Source organism: Eucalyptus grandis, chromosome 3, assembly GCF_016545825.1.
Source record: "Eucalyptus grandis isolate ANBG69807.140 chromosome 3, ASM1654582v1, whole genome shotgun sequence".
Taxonomy (NCBI): domain Eukaryota; kingdom Viridiplantae; phylum Streptophyta; class Magnoliopsida; order Myrtales; family Myrtaceae; genus Eucalyptus; species Eucalyptus grandis.
Genome location: NC_052614.1, coordinates 59884444 through 59907359, shown reverse-complemented (window position 1 = coordinate 59907359; position 22916 = coordinate 59884444). Strand labels below are relative to the sequence as shown.

Genomic DNA, 22916 nt, shown 5'->3' with positions numbered 1-22916 from the left:
CATGCTTAGGGAGCGCATGACAAAATTTCTGTTTCATAAATTGATTTATGGCTAGAAATTGATTTCTCAATTTCTATTCCCTAGACAAGTTTCGAGCAAAGAAACCCGTTTGATAACGACTCAAAATTTATATTTCTGAAACAGAAATCATTTTGATAACAGAATACAATTTCTATTTCTAGGAATAGAAATTGATTAGATAACAACATAAAAAATCCTCAAATACAAAATAATAGTCGAAATAATACTAATACATTACAAAAGTTGAAAATACAATTTCATGGAATTTCCGGCATATTGTATATGAGGACAATATGCCCATAAAAATGAAACCAATTCATTATCTTCAATACCATATGAAGAACAAAAAAACAGTAGGAGAGAATTGCCTTAAAATACCGGAACTTCGAGTAGCCGACTCAAATGACAGGATAATAAGATAATTGGACGAGGAAACCATTGAAGTTCACGAAGAAAGGCCTCCTCTATCTAATTCTGCCATATCATTTTAAATATAAGGTGGAAGCGAGAAAGCAGCTTAACTCGGCCGATGAAGAACGCGGTCCAACAATTTTTTCAAAAAAGCTTGCAAACCTTGCGCTGGAAAGAGCTGCTGTTCGTGACCTCCTCATCCAAGAACGGAATCTTCAACAAGGATGCTATTTGAGATACACTAACCCGCATACTAATACTGAGAAAATTTAAAAATTTCAGAGGCAATTTACACTGTCAAAACTAAGGACAAACAGCAGAAGTCAACTCACAATATCATAAGCCTTCTCTCACGCCATGTGTTGCGCCGTCGTAACTTGAGAATTGAGCATCTGAAAACCCCAAAACAACAACAACGAAGTCAGAAGGAAACCCAACGAATTCAGAGAACGCTCAGCTCAACCCAAACCAGCAACCCCCGCAATGCCAAACCCAAACACACCGGAAAAACCAAACAAAAAGAGGAAGTCATCAACATCCTGGGACCTGGTCTTGCACGTTTCGTTGAAGCGTTGAGAGGAGAAGGAGAAGCAATGCCCAAATAGAAAAGCCTGTGAACGAAGAAGGATGCCCAAATGGAGAAAAGAAAAAATAATTTCTATTTCTATTTCAGAAACTGAAAAATTAAAAATTTCAGCTTCTGATTTCTTCGATTTCTCTATTTACGGAATAGAAATCTGTTTCAGAAATAGAGAAATCAAATTGCGCTATCAAACGGATTTCTGTTCCAAACCTGTTTCGAGAAATAGAGAAACAGAGAAATCGAGAAATAGAAATTTTATCATACGCACCCTTAGTCATCATGTCTGATGAGTTCTCTACCTTAGTTCAACTTTTGTCATGAATTTATATGTTAATGGGGTTAATTGGGTCGATTTGCACTCTTAAGTTGATGGGACCCCAATCTTTCTTTGACTAAGTATCGGGACACTCGACATTAATTAAACAAGACAAGATAAGAGAATGACCACTGAGTTTTTGCATACCCCAACCTTGCTTTTAATTTATTTTCTTTTCTTTGACCACTTCTTGACCCCCACGTGCTTTCTTTTATACAACCGAAAATAATATTCCAAGTAGCCAATTAAACTCCATAGAAAATTTCACAATAAGAGTTCATTGATATACACTCTAGGGGCCCTTGGCGATTGTCCATAGAAAATTTCTCTGTCAATATTTAATGTGCCAATGTGTATACACCGGGACCCCCTATATTTAACTTATATCTTTTTCTTGCACAAAGTCGAAGCAATACCCTCTCAAATCTTTTACATCTCAAGGTTTGAATGAAATCATGGATTTATATCCAATAAGAGAAGCTTCACCAAAGGAATAAGTTTATTCATCATGTTCGATGAGTTTTCTACCTTGGCTCGATGTTTGTGATGTATTTATATGTCAATGGGGTTATTTGCCCTCTTAAGTTGATGGGACCCCAATCTTTCTTTGACAAAGTATCAAGACGCTTGACATTAATTAAATAAGTGAGATAAGAGAATGATTAGTGAGTTTCTACATACCGAGTAGAAGGAAGTCATATTGCACACAAATTAGCTTTTCCTAGATGCCCATTCCATCTTAGTGGAGATACCACACTGATATAATTGGATGATGACTCTACTAGTTGCTTTGTGCTTGAGTCATGTTTGGGAGCCCAAAGAGGTCCATGCACCGATCCTCACTTTGTGTTTTGAAGATGGCGCATTATGATGCAAATTATAAGAGCTATGAGTTTGCATGACAGTGGATTACACTTCAATTTGTTTTGCTTTCCAACATTCATTAGGCTCACATAACCCCGATCTACAGTGGAAGATTTAGTGTGGAAGATTCGGTGTAGAAGAGACATTTGTGTGGAGAAGGTGAGCGTGGGACTGTTGTATTCTAGTTGGAAATTTGTTACTGTGGTTGTAGTAACCATCTTTACTTAAGCAAATTCCATTTCAAGTAGCATTTGACATTAGTAATCATTCTGACCTGATTTATCAGATTTGTCATTTTTTCCCCCAACTTTGCCCCACCCTACTCACCATTCAAAAATTACCCATCACCAAAACCCACCTATCCAAGACCCTAACCCAACCCAATGCCTACGACTTAGCCCATCCCCTCCAGGCACTGCCCGCAATTGTTGAGTTGCTGAGCCACCGTCACCCCACCTCAATTGTCTCCCTCTCTCTTGTCTCGAGCTTGGGCATCCGTTGCTGCCCAAATCGCGTTGTGGAACTTGATGACAAATCTAGGTGGCCATGGCGAGCTTGGCAGATCGTGTGACTTTCGAGCTCAAAGGCCACCGGCATCAGTGCAGCCTTCAAGTTGGTGGTCATGAACTCGAGTGCGACTTTGGAGCTGGTGGTCATATGAGAGAGAGAGGTTGACATCGGTGTGGTGGAAGATAGAGAGAACGGGAGATAAATACGATCATTCTCTGAAAATGCAAATTGTGTATTTTGAAAAGAGGGGAAGATATTTGGTAATTAATATGAAATTATGGGATTGATTTTCGAAGGTTCTTTATTTTTCTCCTCTTTGGAGAAAAAAAATGACATGATCCCTTGCTCATTCTCTACCTACCTGATAGTATGATTCTCTTTTGATCGTTAAACTTGCATTCATATTTGAGATAATCAATAAGGGAGATGGTTTATGATCTGTAGTTTTCTCACAATTCTTCATTGATAAATCAAGAATTCATAAAGAGAGTTCATCAAGAGAAATTCTAAATACTCTTATAAAATGAAAATTCCTGTAACACATCAAAAGGCTCTAGAAATAATTAAAATTTGACATAGGAGGTTATTCCTTTTAACTTAGGCACCCAGCCGCGTGGCCTAGCCTGGATGGGAACTCTACTAGTTGTTAGCAGCCATTTTCATACGTATGCACCAATCTGGGCCTCGATCTGCATTGGCCCTTGCTCAAATTTGGCGCAGACATCAAGGCAATACAATTTGGTCTCTTCGAGACTGAAAAGGACATGCCTTAAGTGCGGTGGTTTTTTTTTTTTTCAGGCTAAAGCTAGGCTCCTAGCAAAACGTCAAAACCTCATTCCATGCTGACAGGACCAACAAAAATAGTCATGAAAAATGCAAATTCGACTGTGAAATTAACCATCTCATGAGACACTTTAGCACTAATAAGATGGGAATCGATGTCTTAACCAAATTGCGGGTCTGCCATTAACCTGGGACTTTTAAAGAACATTCAGTTTTTAGTGCTCTATTGTCAAGCAAGAGGAGTTTTATATCTCGTATAGTTTGCGAATGGACCTAATGATATACGGAGATGGAAATTTACATTCGGAAAGGAAAGTAAATGTGTTACTGCAGAAACAAAACCAGTGAGAAGAGACAGAGCTATGTTTTTCTGTTGTTGTTTGTCATTGTTAGTAGTATGATAACCAAATAGAGATGAGCAAGCAACTACGTTAAAATCACCTTTTCAAAAGAGGGAATGATCACGCAATGTATTGTCTTCAAGGAAATTAGAGCAAGACCTTATTCAATTGTGAAGGCAAGAACTTACATGACTTGGTAGATCCACATTGGGGTCAATGTTGATCAACGACAATAACAAACAACAACAAAAAAAGACCCAATCCCGCCATTACCTAGAAATGCAGAATGAGAAAACCTAAATTATTCGACCACTGGACAATTTTCAAAAACCGTCCTAAACAAAATAGTCGCATGTGATGAAAAAGCTCCAACACGTAGTGATAACCAATTCCACATAGTGAAACCATCCCTGCCGCCATTGGGGGTTGATGAGTAGAACAAACAAAATTACCAGTAAAACCATCGTGTATGACACTCCGAAGCTGATATAAAATGTCTCCTTGTCTATGAAACCATCTTCTTTAGCTTTCATGTATGATTTTGTTGCTGAGCTATTAACGTTAATGGTTGTTGAACAGTCATTACTCAATGGAAGTCCACAAAGAAGATGGTTTCCGTAGTAACTGCTTTCATCAAAAGCCCCGAACTGATTTTTATTTGGTATAGCTCCTGACAAGTCGTTGTAAGACACATTGAAGACTTCTAGGGATTTCAACTGAGTAAGCTCTTCAGGGATAGATCCAATCAAGTTGTTGTAGGAAAGGTCAATACTCTCTATCTTTGTGAGGCTCAACAATGACGTCGGTATATGTCCTGTAAGCTTGTTATTGGACAGGTTCAGCACAAGCATGTCTTGCAAGATTGCAATCTCTGGTGGGATCTCCCCACTGAACTGGTTGCAAGAAAGATCTAGTCCTACCATTTTAAGGAGTGCGTAGCCTTTATAAGAATCAAACCTTCCTTTTGTTGTGAACCCGACTATTTGTGGAACTCGAAATGCCCGTTCTTCTAGTTCTTCGGAGAATAGCTTGGTGTGGCTTTTAATTGTCCTCACATAAGACGAAGGTAACCATCCTGTAATTGTAGTTCCCATCGGTGTTGAAATTGACTTATCGGCATATCCACTGGAGGAGAAATTCATGGGTCCCAAGCAACTAGGTAATGGACCAAACAGATTGTTTTCAGAAAGATCAATCATACTTAAGCTTTTTAAGTTGCACAATTGCTTGGGAAATGTTCCAACGAAGCTATTACCTCTCAGTGAAAGAATGCTCAGTTGAGAGAGGTTACCTAACCAATAAGGTATGCTTCCAGAGAATTCATTTTCACTCAGATCCAAGGTCACCAAATGGGAGCTGTTAGAGAGCACATGCACGATTGAACCATTCAATTTGTTCCTATTCAAATGGATGTGACTCATCCGCTGTGACATAAAAAATGATTGTAGTGGACCAGAGAGATTGTTGTCAGACAAATCCAAATAGACAAGCCACTCAAGATTAAAGAGTTCTTGAGGGATGATGCCGTCCAATTGATTTTTAGACAAGTCAAGGGCCGCAAGCGATGACAAGTTTGTAATCAATCTCGGAAGCTTGCCAATGAATAAGTTGTCGCTAAGGTCCAATGCCCACAAATTTACGAGGGAAGAAAGAAAAGAGAGACTTCCAGTGAACAAGTTGTGGTCTAACCGCAAAATTAACAAATCTAGTTTCATGCTATCATTAGAAAACACAATTTCTCCTTGCAAGTTATTATCTGCTACGTTGAGCGTTTCAAATGATAAGGTACTCTCTAGTATTTGTACAGGTAGTCCCCCTGAGAAATTGTTGCTAGACAAGTCTAAGATATATAGGGATTTTATACTACCCAGTTTAGATGGAATATTCCTTTCCAATCTGTTGGCTGATAGATTAAGGCGGTGTAGATTTGGGACATTGAAACAAAATTCAGTCGTGAGCTCTCGTCTCATGCCGTTGTTGGATAGGTCCATCACCGAAAGATTAAAAAGGGTTATTGATGGAACCTCAAGTGTTGTAAAGGAGTTATTTCTCATGAGAAGTATTTCCAACTTAGTGTTGTTTTCCAACAACCAAGCTGGAAAGGGACCCAAAATGTCGTTCGAGGAGAGATCAATGACTCTCAGGTCATATTGATGATTGAGAAAGTCAAGAGAAGTCACTTTGAATCCTTTTAATAGACTATTTGCCATACTAAAAACCTTCAATTGGAGCCTTGGGATCAAAGATGCACCTTTGGTATCAATTGTTAGTTTGGTGTCATCGAGAAATAGCACCTTAAGTCTTGAATGGTTTGCAAGTGGGCCAAGCGATGAGGGGATATCAAAATGGTTACCCGAAATGGAAAGAAATTCGAGTGAAGTAAGACTAGTGAGGGGAGATGAAGCGACATTATCTGTGAACTCATTGTCTTCAAGACTTAGAATCCGAATAGAGGTCATGTTTCGCCAGCATGTAGGAAGTCCACCAGTAATTCCGTTAATGCTAAGATCCAGCTCTTCTAGTTTTACCATATTGCATAAGCCTGTTATAGATATCACAAATCAATTCAACTCCAATGACATATATCAATACATACATTCAAGTACATCAAAGGTCCATTTCATCTCTAGCTTTCATACTAAGAGATTAGGACTTACTCTGATTTGATATGTTGCCACTTAGACTAGTGTTGGACAATGACAACAATTTAAGAGATGTCAAAGGACCAAGGCTGGAAAGGATTCCCATGCTTGTGTTCAACGAAGAATAATCCAAGATGAGCTGTTCCAACTTACTGAAGTTATGGAAATCTTCCAAAAAAAAAAAAAAAAGGAGAGATAACTGAACATCAAATTTCCTTACACAAGCATAATCATGAAATTCTGCAAAAATATCACGAGTGAATGGAAATTCTTTAATAAAAGCTTAGGTTCCATTAGTTTTGCAAAAAATATGACTTTTTTGGAAAATGTTTTCTAGCAAGTTATTTTCTAGGAAAATATCAATATTATTCCAATGTTCAACTGAAATTTGATTATTATATGAAAATTTGATTTTATTTTCAGACGTACACTCCTTTTAATAATATTTTATTTCCATTTTTTTAAATTTTTTTTTAATTTTTTTTTCTTTTTCTTTTTTGCCCCTTCTTGTTCAGCTAATCACTAGCCACAAGTGTGGTTGAGATTGTCTGAGGCCGGTGAGCTCGAGCCTTGGCCTTCAACGACCTTGTCCCTCACCTATGGTTGGTCGTCGGTTGTCACCATGGCCAACGGCCGATTGAGGAAGAAGGAAACGAATAAGGAAAAAAAAAATAAATAAATAAAAATCCCATTTTAAAAGAAGAAAAGAAAGAAGAAAAATAATAAAAAGAGTGCACGGAGGAAAATAGGTCTAGGTGAAAGAAAGAGAATGGAAAATGATTTTTGTATTTTCCCCACTTTTGAAAATATTTTTTCCATTGAAGGAAAATGTTTCTATTAACTCATTCATTTTCCATGGCCAAAAGTTAGAAAATCTAGAAAACATTTCCTTGAAAATTGTTTTTAGCAAAACGAACAAAGCGTTATTTTGATTATACATTCACTAACAGAGTTGACTAACCTTGGGCAGTTATCGTTCCTTCTATTGTACTATTCTGGAGAGAAAGGATCTTGAGGGATGACAATGCCCCTAATGCTTGTAGGATGGTCCCCACATCCTCCAAGTGGACACCATCTAGGCAGAGTTCCTCTAAGTGGCTCAAGTTTTTTATGCCTAGCAATAAAATTCCAAGAAATTAACTTGCTTGGCAGTAGAGTTATGAAAGCGCCCATGTGGATGCTTTGGGATAGAAATATTTTGAATCAACAACATTTCTATATTGAAAGAGAACATTTCTATATTGAAAGAGAAGGGGGTTGCAATATATGACTTCTTTATTCTCAACATGACGCACATGTAAAGGTATTAAAGAGCCTGTCTACATGACTCATAGGCTAGTTAGTTTAATTTATGAATAAAAATGAGGTTCTGCATGAAAACTAAAATAATACCTTCAGTAATAGCCACTGCATCGACTTTATTATGACTTAAGTCCAGCTCCTTTAAATTACTGAAACCACCTAATTTACCACAAACATTGCTAACTCAAGTCAAGAATGGCTCCGACCAAAAAAAAAAGTCAAGGATGGTGATTTTGTACGGAATTATGGACATAGAATAAGCTAGAGAAATTAACATTCACATGTAAAGTCCGAGTCAAATTGTTTGTTTTGGAGAATAGACACCTGAGGGTAGGAATTGTACCGAGAATGGGTAGAATAGAATTATTTAGAGAGTTGTAACTCAAGTCAAGCACCTCCAGTTTGCTCAGCTTGGAAGATAGCAGGTTTGGTTCTGCGAACAAACAACAAGAAGCAATAAAATCGGCAAAAATCTATTCAAGTACATGCACAAACAAGTATTGCCATTTCGGGGGAAATATGTCGTAGGCTTGTGGATAAATGATGACATGGACTTTACCATCTATAATGCAGGAAATGAATAAAACCTGCGAAGGTGGTTAACTTATGAGTTCATTAGAGAATGAGTTTCTCTTGCTTTATAGGAAATGAACGAACGGTGAATTTTTACCTTTTGGGGCAATCCACCCTCCCAAATAGTTGTAGGACAAATCAAAGCTCTTGAGCTCTTCAAAGGGAAGAAGTAGAGAAGCATTTAGGTACCAAGTTTTGAAGCCGAAGCGGTAATATCTCGAATTAGAGAGCATTAGCTGAGTGACTCGTCTTGTGGTGGGGTTGCACTCAACACCTTCCCAGCTACAACAGTTGAAATATGATCCCCCAACGTCCACCCAATATGGCAAGTCCAATGTGGCATTGAGTGCTAAGAGTGCAACCCTTTCTTGTTCCCGACACCCACGAGAGCCACATAAACATGCAATACCCCAAACCACCACAAGCACCCATAGTGCTTTCTTTTTCATGACTGTAGATTCGAAAGACCAAACTTTATATGTATCACACTCTTGAGTTCTTTTTTGCAAGTTAGTGCAATTTATAGAGTTCAGCGATGCCTGTGCTTAAGTGTAGATGTTGTGGTCATGGCCAAAGTCTTGGTCATCTTTAGTGATGAATGTAGCTTAGCTCCTTTTTATTGACAAGGTTAATTAGCGTGTGGGGCGGGGAATGTACCTTATGCAATGGCCAGATTTCATTGGTGGGGAATTTTCCGAAAGTCTCTATTGGCATAATTTTCTACACGTTAAGTCTAGTCTATTGTAGTAAACTCTTATCATTCATGTGACTAATTCAATCTTTGTCTAATGAACAGCACAGCTATTGTGATTCACTTGGTTCCCAGTTAGAGCCCAAGATGATCTTGAACAATTAGAATGCAACTAAATGATGGTGACATGAAAAATAGTAAATATTAAAGAATTATTCATAACGAACTGGTTTCTTATTCAGGAAACTAACATTGGATGTAGATATGATGACGAGTTCACATAAGTGCTTTTTTTATTGTTCAGCTCGACTAACTTGTAATACTTATATTTTCAAGATAATGAAAATTACTAATCTGCAGCTTTCACACATTTCACACAAGAGAAAAAAGTGTAAGAGATTGCCTTTTGATTTCTCAAAATGCGGCTAATTTAGCTTAATGCGTGTCCAGTTAACATTATTTGAATTGCTCCTAATGCAAGGGTGACAGTGGATTATCCCCACAAGTCCGTATGTATAAGTGAAACTTCACCAGAAAATGTCTGGAAATTGGATGGTTCTAAACTTGGGAAATCTGTTAATTTACCTTGCATCGGGGGCCTTCAAGAGAAAGTGATCTTGACTAGAGGCATTTCAGAAGCAAACATATTGTAAAATTAATGTGAAAATTGAGAAGATCTTGCTATTAAGTTAACGCAAAAACATTGAAGAAATAAATGGGGAACGACAAAGATACAAAATATTTACGAGACTTGATCTAAATATCGGTATCTATCCCAGAGAGAGTCGGTAACAAATAATTCACTATAGTCGGAGAATCGGAACTACAATCGCCCACACGCTTAAGCGTTTCCCACACCTAAATTAAGATTAAACTAAAACATATTTATAAATAAACAACTTAATTGATGTAAAGTCACAACATAAATCACCCGTTTTTAAGCCCATAACAAAGCCCTTCGCACAGTTAATTCAAGAACATCCATACGTTCTTTCTTTGATTCTTCATGCGGGGGCTCGATTTCTAAAGGAACCCACTATTTGGCTTCTCCAGGAATGAAACCCAAAAAGCAAAACCTTACTTTTAATTTATTTTCTTTTCTCTAACTACTCCTGACCCCACACGTTTTCTTTTGTGCAACCGAAAGGAAAATTTCGAGTAGACAATTAAAGTCCCACAAAAAATTTGACCGTGAGAGGTCGTTGCTATTTTCTACTGGGGCCCTTGGTTGTTGTCCACAGAAAATATGGCCATGAAAGTTCATTGCTATTCTCTACTGGACCCTCGGTGGTTGCCCATAGAAAATTTCTCTATCAATGTTCAATGTGCCGGTGTCTACACGGTCCAACCCCCAAATTGAACTCACATCTTTTTCTTGCCCAAGTCCAACCAATACACTCTCAAATTGGCCAAAGTATAGCGCAAGTACCAAAACTTAGCATGAGGGGACACTTAAGTGCCAAAACTTATGAAAAATATACATAAATGCCATTTTATTTTATTTTTTGAAAATTGAGACATTTAAGTGCTAAGTCTAGCAACCCTTGTCAAAAATTCTACGTGGTAATTTTTTATTAATATAACTCGCATACATGGCTTGCCAGAGAGCTAATTCAGCAAAGAAGAGCCAAAATGGCGTCATTTTGTCTTGAATTTGAATTTTAATATAAATATAAATTAAATTAAATTAAATTAAATTAAATTAAATTAAATTAAATTTAGAACTTAAAAAAGAAGAAAAGAAGAAGAAGAAGAAGAAAATTGCAGAAGGCTCTTTCAACAAGGGTTGTGCAAGCCCTTGTCACGGCATCCCCGTCATCATTGGGAAGGGCCAGCGACAGTGGGGAGAGGGCCCAACGACCCCAATTGATCGGCAACGAAAGTCGGCAAGCCCTCACCTAGATTTGAGACGAAGGTCGTGTCCCTCCCCTAGATCTAATGAGAGTCTCTAGCCCTCACCCAACTAGACCAAGGGTCGTCGCCCACTTGACCCGCTATCAATTGGTCGGAGTCGCCGAGCCCTAGCCACCATCGTTGGGAGGCGACGGAGAGGGATTGCACAACCTTTGCCCAACGTCTTTTGCAATTTCTTCCTCTTCCCTTTTTTTTTTTTTTTAAATTAATAATTTAGTTGTAAATTTAATTTAACTAATATTTATGTTAAAATTCAAATCTAAGGCCAAACAACATTGTTTTTGGCTTATCTAGTCAGTCAGCATACAAAATGACATCATTTTCGGCTTATCTATCACATCAGTGTGCACAACGATGTTGTTTTGCACTTGTATCACCAGAAAAATACCACATCAACATTTTAACTGGATTTTCTCGTCATTGACACTTAACTAATTCATTTTGCTCCGATTTTCTCACCTAAGTGTACATTTCCTAACTTTTAGTACTTAAGCATCTCCCTATGCCAAGTTTTGACACTATAGGTGTCCAAGTGTCATCTTTTATATCCTGAGGTTTGGATGTACAAATAAAGGAAACTCTCCAATAGATTCGCCATCAAAGAAAGATTTTTGTGGATTTCTTTGTTATCCAATCAAGCTAGATTGCATAATGGCTCAAAATCGAGATATACTTTAACAATTCTCTACCTTACCTCGACATTTGTAACAAGTCAAAATGTTCATCACCCATGCCAGTTCTCCTAATGCCCTAAAGGGCGCTCACTCTCTATAGATGACAATTACGATCAAGTGAACCTTAAGCTTCATCAAAGGAACATGCTTAGTTATCATGTCTGATGAATTCTCTACCTTGACTTGATGCTTTATATGTAAACGGGTTTAACTGAGTGGATTTGCCCTCTTAAGTTGATGGGATCCCGATCTTTCTTTGATTAAGTATCGGGATGCTTGACATTAATTAAATAAGTGAGATAAGAGAAAGATCATTGAGTTTCTGCATACCTAGTAGAAGGAAGTCAGATTGCACGTAAATGAGCTTTTCCTAGATGCTCATTCCTTCTTAATGGAGATACCACACCGACATAATTGGACGACAACTTTACCGGTTGCTTTGTGCTTGAGTTTGTCATGTTTTGGAACTTGAAAAGATGCTTGCGATGATCCTCACTTTGCATTTTGAAGACAGCACATCATGATGCAAATCATAAGAACAATTGAGTTTGGATAACAGCAAATTATGCTTCAATGGGAAAAGTGCCAAAAAAAGTCATAAACCTTTTGTTTTTGTGCCGATTTAGTCCTAAACCTTTTTTTTGTGCCGATTTAGTCCTAAACATTTTTACGTTGTATCAATTCAGTCCTTTCCGGCCAATTTTGGCCAGATTTTGCTATTTGGATGCCGGCTAATTATGTTGGTCAATTACGACGACGTAAATAGCTTTTAATAATATTTTAATAATTTTGATTTTTTTCTTTTTCTTTTATTTTTTTTCTTTTTCTTTTTCTTTTTCTTTTTTTCTTCTCCTTTTCTTCCTCTAGCCGGTCGCCGGACCTCGGTGACCAGCCAGAGGCGACAGCCAACAAGGTTGAGGTCGACCTCAGCCATCGCACTTGCGAATCGAGGTGTGATTCTGGAGCAACACGAATGGGCAAGGGAGGAAAAACAAAGCCGATCCACGCGACTACCGTCGGAGGCGGAGCGCTTGAGGCCCTTCTTCTTGAGGATGAAGCTCGCATTGATGAACGCACTCGAGGCCACGCCAGCACGAGCCCCCTAGCATTGTCGGACATTACCATCGGCAACTCGGCCCCCACGGGTGGCTCGCTCATGCAAATTTCCTCGAGAGCGCATGCGGGTGCACTACTCCTGGACTCGAAATCATGCGAACTGCGTGGGTTCCTCCGATTGGGGAAGGATCACTCCGCAATCGATTGAGACAAAGTGTCTCGCATCGTCGGAGACGCCAGGGATGCGGAGAACAAGAGGATCACGAAACAAAGGGAATCTCGACGGTCGCACTAGAGAGAGAGAGAGAGAGAGAGAGATGTTTGACGGCACACGGGCTCGTCGTCTGGTCGGAAGCTTCCAGTGGCCCGACGCGAGACCAACTTGAGGTCGCCTCCTCGCGCCGAGTTGGTGGGGCTCACCCTTGCCACCCAGGCCTCGAGGGCGGCCTCGCGCCAAGCGGGCGAGGCTTGCCCTCGCGGCCACTGGCGAGGTGGCCAGTGAGGTTGAGGTCGACCTCGCTAGCCATCGCCTCTGGCCGGTCGCCAAGGTCCGGCAACCGGCTAGAGGAAGAAGAGGAGAAGAAAAAAAGAAAAAGAAAAAAGAAAAATATAAATATAAATATAAAAGAAAAAAATCAAAAATATTAAAATATTATTAAAAGTTGTCCACGTTAGCGCTAATCAAGCCACATCAGCCGGATTTGAAAGTCACTAAAAATCCAACCAAAATTGGCCAGAAAAGACTAAATTGGCACAACATAAAAAAGTTTAGAACTAAATCGACACCAAAAAAAAGGTTTAGGACTAAATCGGCACAAAGACAAAAGGTTTAAGACTTTTTGGCACTTTTCGCTTTGTTTTTCTCTCCAATTCTCATTAGGCTTACATAACCTAGACGTGTAGTGGAAGATTCAGTGTGGAAGAGAGATTTTTGTGGAGAAGGTGAGCGTGGGACTGTAGTATTCTAGTTGGAATTCTGTTACCGTGGTTGCAGTAACCATCTTTACTTGAGCAAATTCCATTTCAACTTGCATATGATATTAATCATTATAACCTGATTTAATAGATCTATCATTTTCCCCCAACTTTGCCCCTTTCAACTCACCATTCAAAAATTACCCACCACCAAAAGCCACCTATCCAAGGCCCTAACCCAACCCAATGCCTACGACTTAGCCCCTCCCCCCTCGGCACCGCTCGTAATTGTCGAGTTGCCAAGCCACCACCACCTCGCCTCAATTACCTCCCTCTCTCTTGTCTCGAGCTTAGGCGTCCATTGCTGCCCAAATTGCGTTGTGGAACTTTATGACGAATCTAGGTGGCCATGGCGAGCTTGCCAGATCGTGTGACTTTCGAGCTCAAAGGCCATAGGCATTAGTGCAGCCTTTGAGCTTGTGGTCCTGGCCTCAAGTGTGACTTTCGAGCTCTATTGGCCATGGAGAGAGAAGTTGACTTGGTGTGGCAGAAGGTGGAGAGACTGGGATAAAAAATGTGGTGGAGGGGTAGTTTATAAATGCAAATTGTGTATTTTCAAAAGTTGGGATTGTTTTTCAAAAGTTCTCTATTTTCTTTATTAAAAAAATCACAAAAAAAAGCTTAAACTATGTACACTGTGACACAATTTACTCCAAAAAAATTTTGTGACACAAAAAATCCTAAACTTACGCTTGTATGACACGTTTATCTCAAACTTCTTTTGGTCACACAAAAAATGCCTAACTTATTACTATGCAATACATTTATTCCAAATTATTTTTTTGAAATCTCAAACTTATATTCATGTAACATATTTATCCCAAATTTTGAGATAAATGTGTCGTACGGATACAAGTTGAGGGTAAATATGTTATATAAGTACAAATTTGAGGTTTTTCATGTCACAACAAAAAGTTCAAGGACTTCAACAAAAACAAAAACAAAAAGTTCAAGGTAAACTGATTACAGTGAATATAATTTAGGATTTTTTGTGGCATTTTTTCCTTTTTTCTCTTTTGAGAAAAAAATGACTTGATACCTTACTTGCATGTTAATAATTCTCTTTTGCGCGTTAAATTTGCTTCTTCGTATTTGAAACAATCAATAAGGTTGATGTTACATGATCCGTAGTTTTCTCACAATCCCTCCTCGAGAGAGAGAGGAACCTATTACTAGAACCGATTCAATCTCTAGCGAATCGGCGGGTGGGAAGGATGTCGAAGTACCGAAGCAAGACCTTAAAGGAGGATGAGGATCGCCCCGAGAAGCCACGGTGCTGCGGCGTGACGGAGATCAACGACCCTTAATACTACTTCAACCAGAACCTCCTCCAGGTTCCCCCCTCATCTCTCCCAAAACTCGTTTGGTTTTCCTACTTATTTGTCTCGATTCGAGTTGGTTTCGTGCATGCGCTGGTGATCAAGCATGTGCAATGGCTCTGGTTATATTCCAAGCTTTGTTGTCAATTGAATTACGGTGCGATTTATTTTTGTACAGTTTCGTCTAAAGTGAAGTCTTTGATTTCCTTGTTCAATTGTGATATAATTTGTTCAGAGTCACCACATAACCTACCTCCTTTAATTAAAAGACTTGTTTTCAGTGAAAGATATTTCATTGCAAGATCAATTCTAGCAAAACCAGGATGTGACGTGATGTTGAAAAGCCAAATTATAAATTGCATAGTTAGGCCAATCATGATGACTAAAATTTTCAGAAGTTCAAATCAACAAATTACAAGCATCAAGAGTTTGAAACATTTGGCATAATTGGAAGAAAATTTCTTTAAGTTTATGACCAAGAAGAGAATGTTTTACATGGCGAGTGTTTATAATGTTTGATAATAATATAAACTAGAAAACACATGCCCTCATATATGGTTCTCAATTTATTAGATATTCATATTTTTCTAGTAATTGAGCCCCATAATTAAGGCATGTGTTTCCTAGTTTATTTTTATATTTCAAGCATTATAAATAATTGCCATGTAAAACTTGCCTTCTTGGTCATAAATCTTGCATTTGATTGTCAAGGTAAAATTGGGATAAGATGGGATAAAGTGAGATATAACATCTTCTGAATAATAAAGATGGATATATTGAATCCTATAAAATCTTTAGTACACTTTAAGATAATATTTAAAAATACATAAAAAAATTTAATTAATTAGAAAATTCAATTAATTAAAAGCTATGGAAAAACCCTAGATCTAGGAATTCTGACCACCGCCTCCGCTTGACTAGCGATTGAAGACACGACCACCATGGAAGATTTCATTCCTGATATTGTGCGAGAAGAAGAAGAACAAGAAGAAGCAAACAGTCCATGGTGTGATCTCACTCTCGATCTACTCGATTTGGTGCTGTTGTGCCTTTCGGCCCCGGACATTTCCTCCTTCCGGTGGCTGTGCACGACGTGGCAGTCCATCACCAACCCCGTCCTCCGTCCCCTGCTTCCCTCCGCCGACTTCTTCCGCCCTAGCACGCCGATCTTGGCGGCTGTGCACGACAACTTCTGCACTTTCTTCGACCCCATGCACAAAAGCGAAGCTCGCTGGGTCGCGGCTCCACTGCGGCAAGCGTGGGGATAGGCTGCTTCTGACCTGGGGCACGCAGGAGGTGTTCTTCTTCAACGTGTCTGTGCGGGTCACGGTGCCGCTCCCCGACCTTGACAAGCACGATGTCGATGATGCAGATGACTAAGAGAAAACTTCCAGATAGAACGGTTGGGCTGATTTGACGTGGATGCCTACCATTTCTTCTCTTTTGATAAGTCTTTTTTTTAAAAAGAAAATTTCTTATCCAATTTGAGTTTATCCAACCCTTTTTTATCCAGTATTTTTTTAAAGATTTATCCGGATTTATTCGGTTCATAGGACGTTCTCAAATACCAAATAGAATAACAAATTATCCTATTTGGACTCAAATTCAAACTATCAAATGCATAAAGCACTTATCAAAAAGGGTAGAAAATTTATACTGGTGTAGATTTCACAGAGCTTACAAAACTCATTTAGGTTTAACCTGCATCTTCAAACAATCCAACTAGGTTTTCGGGAATTGGAACTATAAGATCTTTGTCCTTCTTGGAAATTGCAAATGGAGACCGTTGATAACCTCCATGTCGTGCAGTAGACTCGCATGATTAAAAGTGGGTGCTAACATAGTGCAAACATCAAACAAACAGGAAAACAAGGCAAAGTCCAAAATTACAATCATGGTCATAAAAACTTGTTCTTGCCTAGTGAACAATCTCTTTTAATCTTTACCAAATGATCAAAAAAAGAAGACGCACATAAAATTAACTTTTATTATAAGAATTAACACAAGAATCTCATCTATCCACAACAATGCTTGGTATATCTTGTGAATCTTTCAATCTTCGTGCCACATACATCTTAAACACATCTACCTGTAACAAAGAAGAAACAGAAAAGGAAAAATCGCTCGTGATAATGAAAGGGAATTGATAAGAAACAGAAGAAGTTGATGAAATTGCAAGAAAATCAATAAATACTTCCATGGTATCTTTTTCGCTCATGCTGTGTTGACATCGACAAAAAGGAATGAACTCTGATCGGATCAGCGATTTACCAAAAAAATAAGTAAAGCAAATTTGCCGTGAGAAGAATTTTTTTGGTAGATCACTGCCCGAACAGAGATCCATCTCTAATCACTTTGCTTGAATAGTACCTTTCTTTTGCTCTTGTGAATGATCATTTTGATGGAAATCATCCATATTTATAGCCTATGAATCACTCGTTACCAAAATAAGATAGTATCGCTGACCTATGCGCTTACCTATCACCATGCTGGATAATATGTCAATCTAATTATGACTCAAAATGGGTTGGATTAGTTGCCAATCATGCAATGTCAATTATTTGGGTTGGAATTTAAGTCATGTCGATCCTCCTAATTATATTCTTGCTAAGTTAGTGAATATAAGCAAGAAATCATCGATGTTGTTTAATTTTAGCTTCCCATTTTTATAGGCCATGAGCGATGGAAGCGCAAAGAAACTCGGTCCATTCCAATTTTGACATTTAATAATCATGAAAATGGCCATACTCTTTATCTATAATTATCATTTTTATTGTTCTCAATTCCAGAATGGCCATGAAGTCTAAGGCCAATATAATGTGTCCATTTTGTCACGTCTTGGTAATTTTCGCTCCACGGATATTTTCTAGGAGGAGATAAAGAGGGTTTCTTCCTTTTTCCCTCTTTTCTACTCTTGTATCATTTATATGTCAGAGTACTAGATAGATATTAGCCAACCATAAGAAAAATATATTATTTTTAAAACGCTACCAGAAGGGCACAAATACGTGCGAGAAAATTGGAAAGAAAAAATTGAAATGATTTGTTTATTTAGGGAAAATTTAAAATTCAAAATGTAGCTGTGATTTAGGGAGAACGGAAATAGTGGAAGGCTGATAAAGCTAGTGTTTTGAGTCTATTTAATGACAAAGCATTCAGAGATACTATTATTCTATAAGAAATTTTCTCGGTGATTTAGTGACTCAAAAACATCAATTTGACAAGAAGAGTGTTTAATGGTTCTGTTTGGATTATACAATTAACACAACCAAGCTTCATCTATTTAAAAAGATGTCAACTAAATAAAATTAATGTAGTAAGATTACAAATTATATCATACTATTATATTTCATTTGTGAGCGCTTTTGGCCTTGATAACCTATATGCACTTACATTTCATCAAGTAGAAACATATGTTAGCTTAATTTTGAGTCATGAAAAGTTGATTTAGTTGCCAATCGTGCATGCCAGATTATTGGTTGGGTTTTAATCCAAGTCGATCCTCCAAAACAAACGCCTTGCCAAAAAAAGGGTTATAATTTGATTTGATTTCACGTCTCATTTGATTAGTCGGGAGTGATTTAAGTACGCAGAAAGTCACTCTATTCCACATTTGACATGTAATAGCCATGAAAAGGGCCATTGTCTTAATGAATTATCATGGATATCATTGTTCTCAGTTCCAAAATGCAAGTGACATCAAGAAAAAAGTTCAGCTCAATCTTGGTCAAATGTCAGTTGTGGACAATCTAAATTCCTCTGTTAACCGGTGGCCGAGGACCATAACTTCCATTTTGATTAATCAACACAATTTTCTAATGATAATTTTCCTATTTCCATAACATACCATTATGTTTTCTTGGTACCCATCTGAAATACATTATTAAGTGGACAGAGATAATATCACATCCATTGGAGGAATAGGGCATTGATTTGGTTCTGTTCGGATTATAACCCAGCTTTATCTAATTGAAGATAATATAAAACCAAATAAATTAAAACAAAACGACCGCAACCCATTTTTTTCTTATAGTATGGATTTGTTCGCAATTTTAGTCGATTTGAAATTACTAGTGTCAAACTCATACTAAGTGAAGCGAGCCTCAAGCTCATACTGAATAAGAAACTGAAAATTCATTAGTATACAATTGACGGTAAATTTTAGAAAACATCATCACATCACATTGATAATGCTTCCGATGAGTGACATAGGTTTATCTTTGCCATAAACAAAGTCATAATAAAAAGAGGTAGTGACGAGTTTTCTTTTAGTCTGGATTTGTTCACAATTTTAGTCGATTTGGATACACTAGTGTCAAACTCATACTAGGTGAAGCGAGCCTCAAGCTCATACTGAATAAGAAACTGAAAATTCATTAGTATACAATTGACGGTAAATTTTAGAAAACATCATCACATCACATTGATAATGCTTCCGATGAGTGACATAGGTTTATCTTTGCCATAAACAAAGTCATAATAAAAAGAGGTAGTGACGAGTTTTCTTTTAGTCTGGATTTGTTCACAATTTTAGTCGATTTGAAACCACTAGTGTCAAACTCATACTAGGTGAAGTGAGCCTCAAGCTCATACTGAATAAGAAACTAAATATTCATTAGTATACAATTGACGGTAAATTTTAGAAAACATCATCACATCACATTGATAATCTTCCAATGAGTGACATAGGTTTATCTTTGCCATAAACAAAGTCAAAATAAAAAAGGGTAATGACGTGGATAATGTTTTTCGGCTTTTCTTTATGATTCAACATCATCTCTTGATTTTTTTCTATTCAACTTAATTCCTAAACTTTTAAAATTTTGCTGAAAATCGTCCCGTTAAAAAAAAAAAAAAAAGAGATTAGCTAAAATAGATGCTATCGCTGTTAACTTTCAGTCGAATTTTCATAATTGTATGTCCACATTAGCAATGTCTCTTATTTGGGGCACACTGTTTGAAATCTAAGGCAATTGCTACCCATCATAGAGGGATGAAACTTTTGTGATGATGATTATTAGGAAGGGAGAGACAAGGCGTTGCAGTGGTCATGGCGATGTCGTTGCCGCAGATCAGTGACAAGGTAGCAGTGATGAACGACAACAATGATAGTGGTGTGGTCGACATCAATGCCTAAAGAAGAAAGGGGAGAGATGGAAGGATTAATTAATGTTAGCACCAAAAATTGGCTTGATAGGCCATGGATAGATAGTAAAGTCCACCAAGCCCAATACGTGAAAAGAATAGGCCCACAATAGCTTGGGCAAGACTGGCTGTCGAGGATACCAATAGATCGGTGCCAAGTATCACCCATGAGCAAGAGGATAAATATGAAGGTAGTCTCTAAAGAATTCAATACCGACGATGCGGCGGATAAAACGATACGGTTATCAGCGCAATACTAAAGATTCTGGGAAATTTGAAATTGAAGTAGGAAGATGGATTTTCACAACACCAGATTATAAACAACTGAGGAAACATCATTATTAGGGATTGCACATTTTGCAAAAGAAACTTCAATACAATTGGTTTAAGCTATCTTTGTTTATCCTTGTTTTCGCATTTACATTCGATTATTTCAGATTCATAATTTATTTTATCGTAATTACATTAGAATCCGTTACTTCTTTTCCGAAATGACACAAAACCTGAGACAAACAATAAAATCGAAGAAACCTCTATTTCGATGAAAGATATTTGGTTCAAGAACCATCTCAGCCAAACAATTAACCTTATACCACAGGTGCAAAAATAAAATTTTGAAAAGCGATTTTGCTTCCTATTGATTTGATTGTTAACGATAAGAGTGGGCAGTTATGCATTTGGATTGAATGTTTTTTGGTTTTGTACCAAGAATGGTTTTGACCACATGCCACGGGGACTAAAAGATTCTTGAGGAGCACGAATTGTAGATTGAAGTTTTCTTCATCTGTGTTCTTTTTCAACTTTTGGGTAAGTTTGGATGTGACGTTGAAACTCTATACCATAAATTGTATAGACAGGTCTATTGTGATTATTACAATTTTCGGAAGTTCAAATCATCAAATCACAAGCATTAAGATTGAGACATTCTGTATAATTCACAGAAAAATTCTCTAAGATTTATTATCAAAAAGAAAACGTTTCACATGGCAACTGTTTAAAATGCTTGAAATTTAAAAATAAACTGGGAAACACAAGTCCATAAATATGGTGCTGAATTAGTAGATACTCATATTTTTCTTTCCTTTTCCTTCGCGAAAGGGATTGAAAAGAGATTGAAAATTTATATTAGTGTAGTTTTTACAGAGCTTACAAAAACTCATTTTTTATATTGTATCTTCAACAAATCAACCAAGTCTTTGGGAATTAGAAATACAAGAGATCGTCCATCTGGGACGTTGCAAATGCAGACCGTCGATAACATTTATGCTGTGTTAAAATGTCCCATAATAAAAGGTGGGCACCAACATGGTACAAACATCTAACAAATAGAAAAATATCGTAAAACATAAAATTACAATCAATAATAATAATTTGCTTTTGCTTAAATACCATCTTTCTTAATCTCCACCTAACGATCATAAAAGAAAATAAAATGAACTCAACTTCCACTATAAGATTTGATACAATAATCTCATTAATCCATAACGATGCTTGGCATATCTTGTGAATTTTTGGATCCTCATGCGACGTACATGTTGGACACATCTACCTGCAACAAGGGAAGGAATAAAAGGTAATACATCACTCATTACAATGAAAGAGAATTGAATAAGAAATCGAAGAAGATGGGAAACAGCAAGAAAATCAACAGATCTTCAATTAGCATTCTCTCTAGTTGCCGGTTACTGAGGTACATCACATGGCATCTTTTCACACTGCCATGTTGATGTTGACAAAAGGGATGAACTCTGATCGGATCAGTGATTTACCAAAAAATAAGCAAAGCAAAAAATGCTTTCAAAAGAAATTTTCTGATAAGTCACTGCCCGAACAAAGGTACATCCCTATCACTTTGCTTGAATAGAGCTTTTCTTTTACCTCTGTGAATGATCAATTTGATGGGAATCATCCATATTTATAGCCTGTACATCACTCATTACCTAAATAAGAATAGTGCCGTTGACCTATGCGCTTACATAATCATGTTGGACCATATGTCAACCTAATCATGACTTTGGATTAGTTGCCCATAATGCCATGTCAAATAGTATATTGCATTTTAATGCATGTCGATCTTCCTAAATAAATGCTTTCTAAGTTAAGTGTGATATATACGAGTAATGATTGATTCCATTTCATACAAAATTCACATTTTATTAGCCGCGAGTTGTAAGTGCGAAGAACTCGCTCCATTCCAATTGTAAAAGTAATAGGCATGAAAAGTGCCCTAGTTTTGATCTATTCTGGCAATCGCAACAGATCGCATTGTTTTCAATTTCAAAATGCAAGGAAGACCAATAAGAAAGCTTACTTTACTCTTGGTCGAATGTCAATTGAGGACCAGTGGACAACCCAAATTTCTCACTCGGCCGGTGATTGAGGACCATAACCTCCACTTCGATAAATTGGAACAACAGTTAGAGATAATTTACTGATTTTATCCTTTCTACTTCTACTAATATCTTTTTATTCTTTATACTAATTCCAAAGAGATTATTTCGACTTAATAAGTTTATCCTACCAAGCAAAATAAACATATATAGATACTATCATTCTATGAGAAAGTTCCCCGATGATCTCCTCGACTCCATTTGACAAATAGGGTTTTCCATGGTTATGTTTGGATTATACTATTAACACCAAACCTCATCTTTTTGAAGAAATATTGACCAAATAAAAATATGGCAATAAGATCACAACCTATATCATATCAATAGTTTTGATTTAACCTCAATTAGTGTTGATGACCTATGCGCTTACAATTCATCAAGTTGAAAGATATGTCACCTCATTTAT

The 22916-nt window shown here is 37.4% G+C and overlaps 1 protein-coding gene across 1 annotated transcript; it reads right to left on the bottom strand.

Annotated features, from left to right (window-relative positions):
* Positions 1–3529: 3529 nt before the first annotated feature.
* LOC104440101 (receptor-like protein 15) lies at positions 3530–8795 on the bottom strand. The gene is made up of 5 exons (XM_039309867.1): positions 8444–8795; positions 8117–8206; positions 7433–7501; positions 4282–6371; positions 3530–3547 (listed from the first exon to the last, which is right to left on the bottom strand). The coding sequence occupies exons 1-5, from the start codon at positions 8793–8795 to the stop codon at positions 3530–3532; spliced, it is 2619 nt and encodes an 872-aa protein (XP_039165801.1).
* Positions 8796–22916: the final 14121 nt, after the last annotated feature.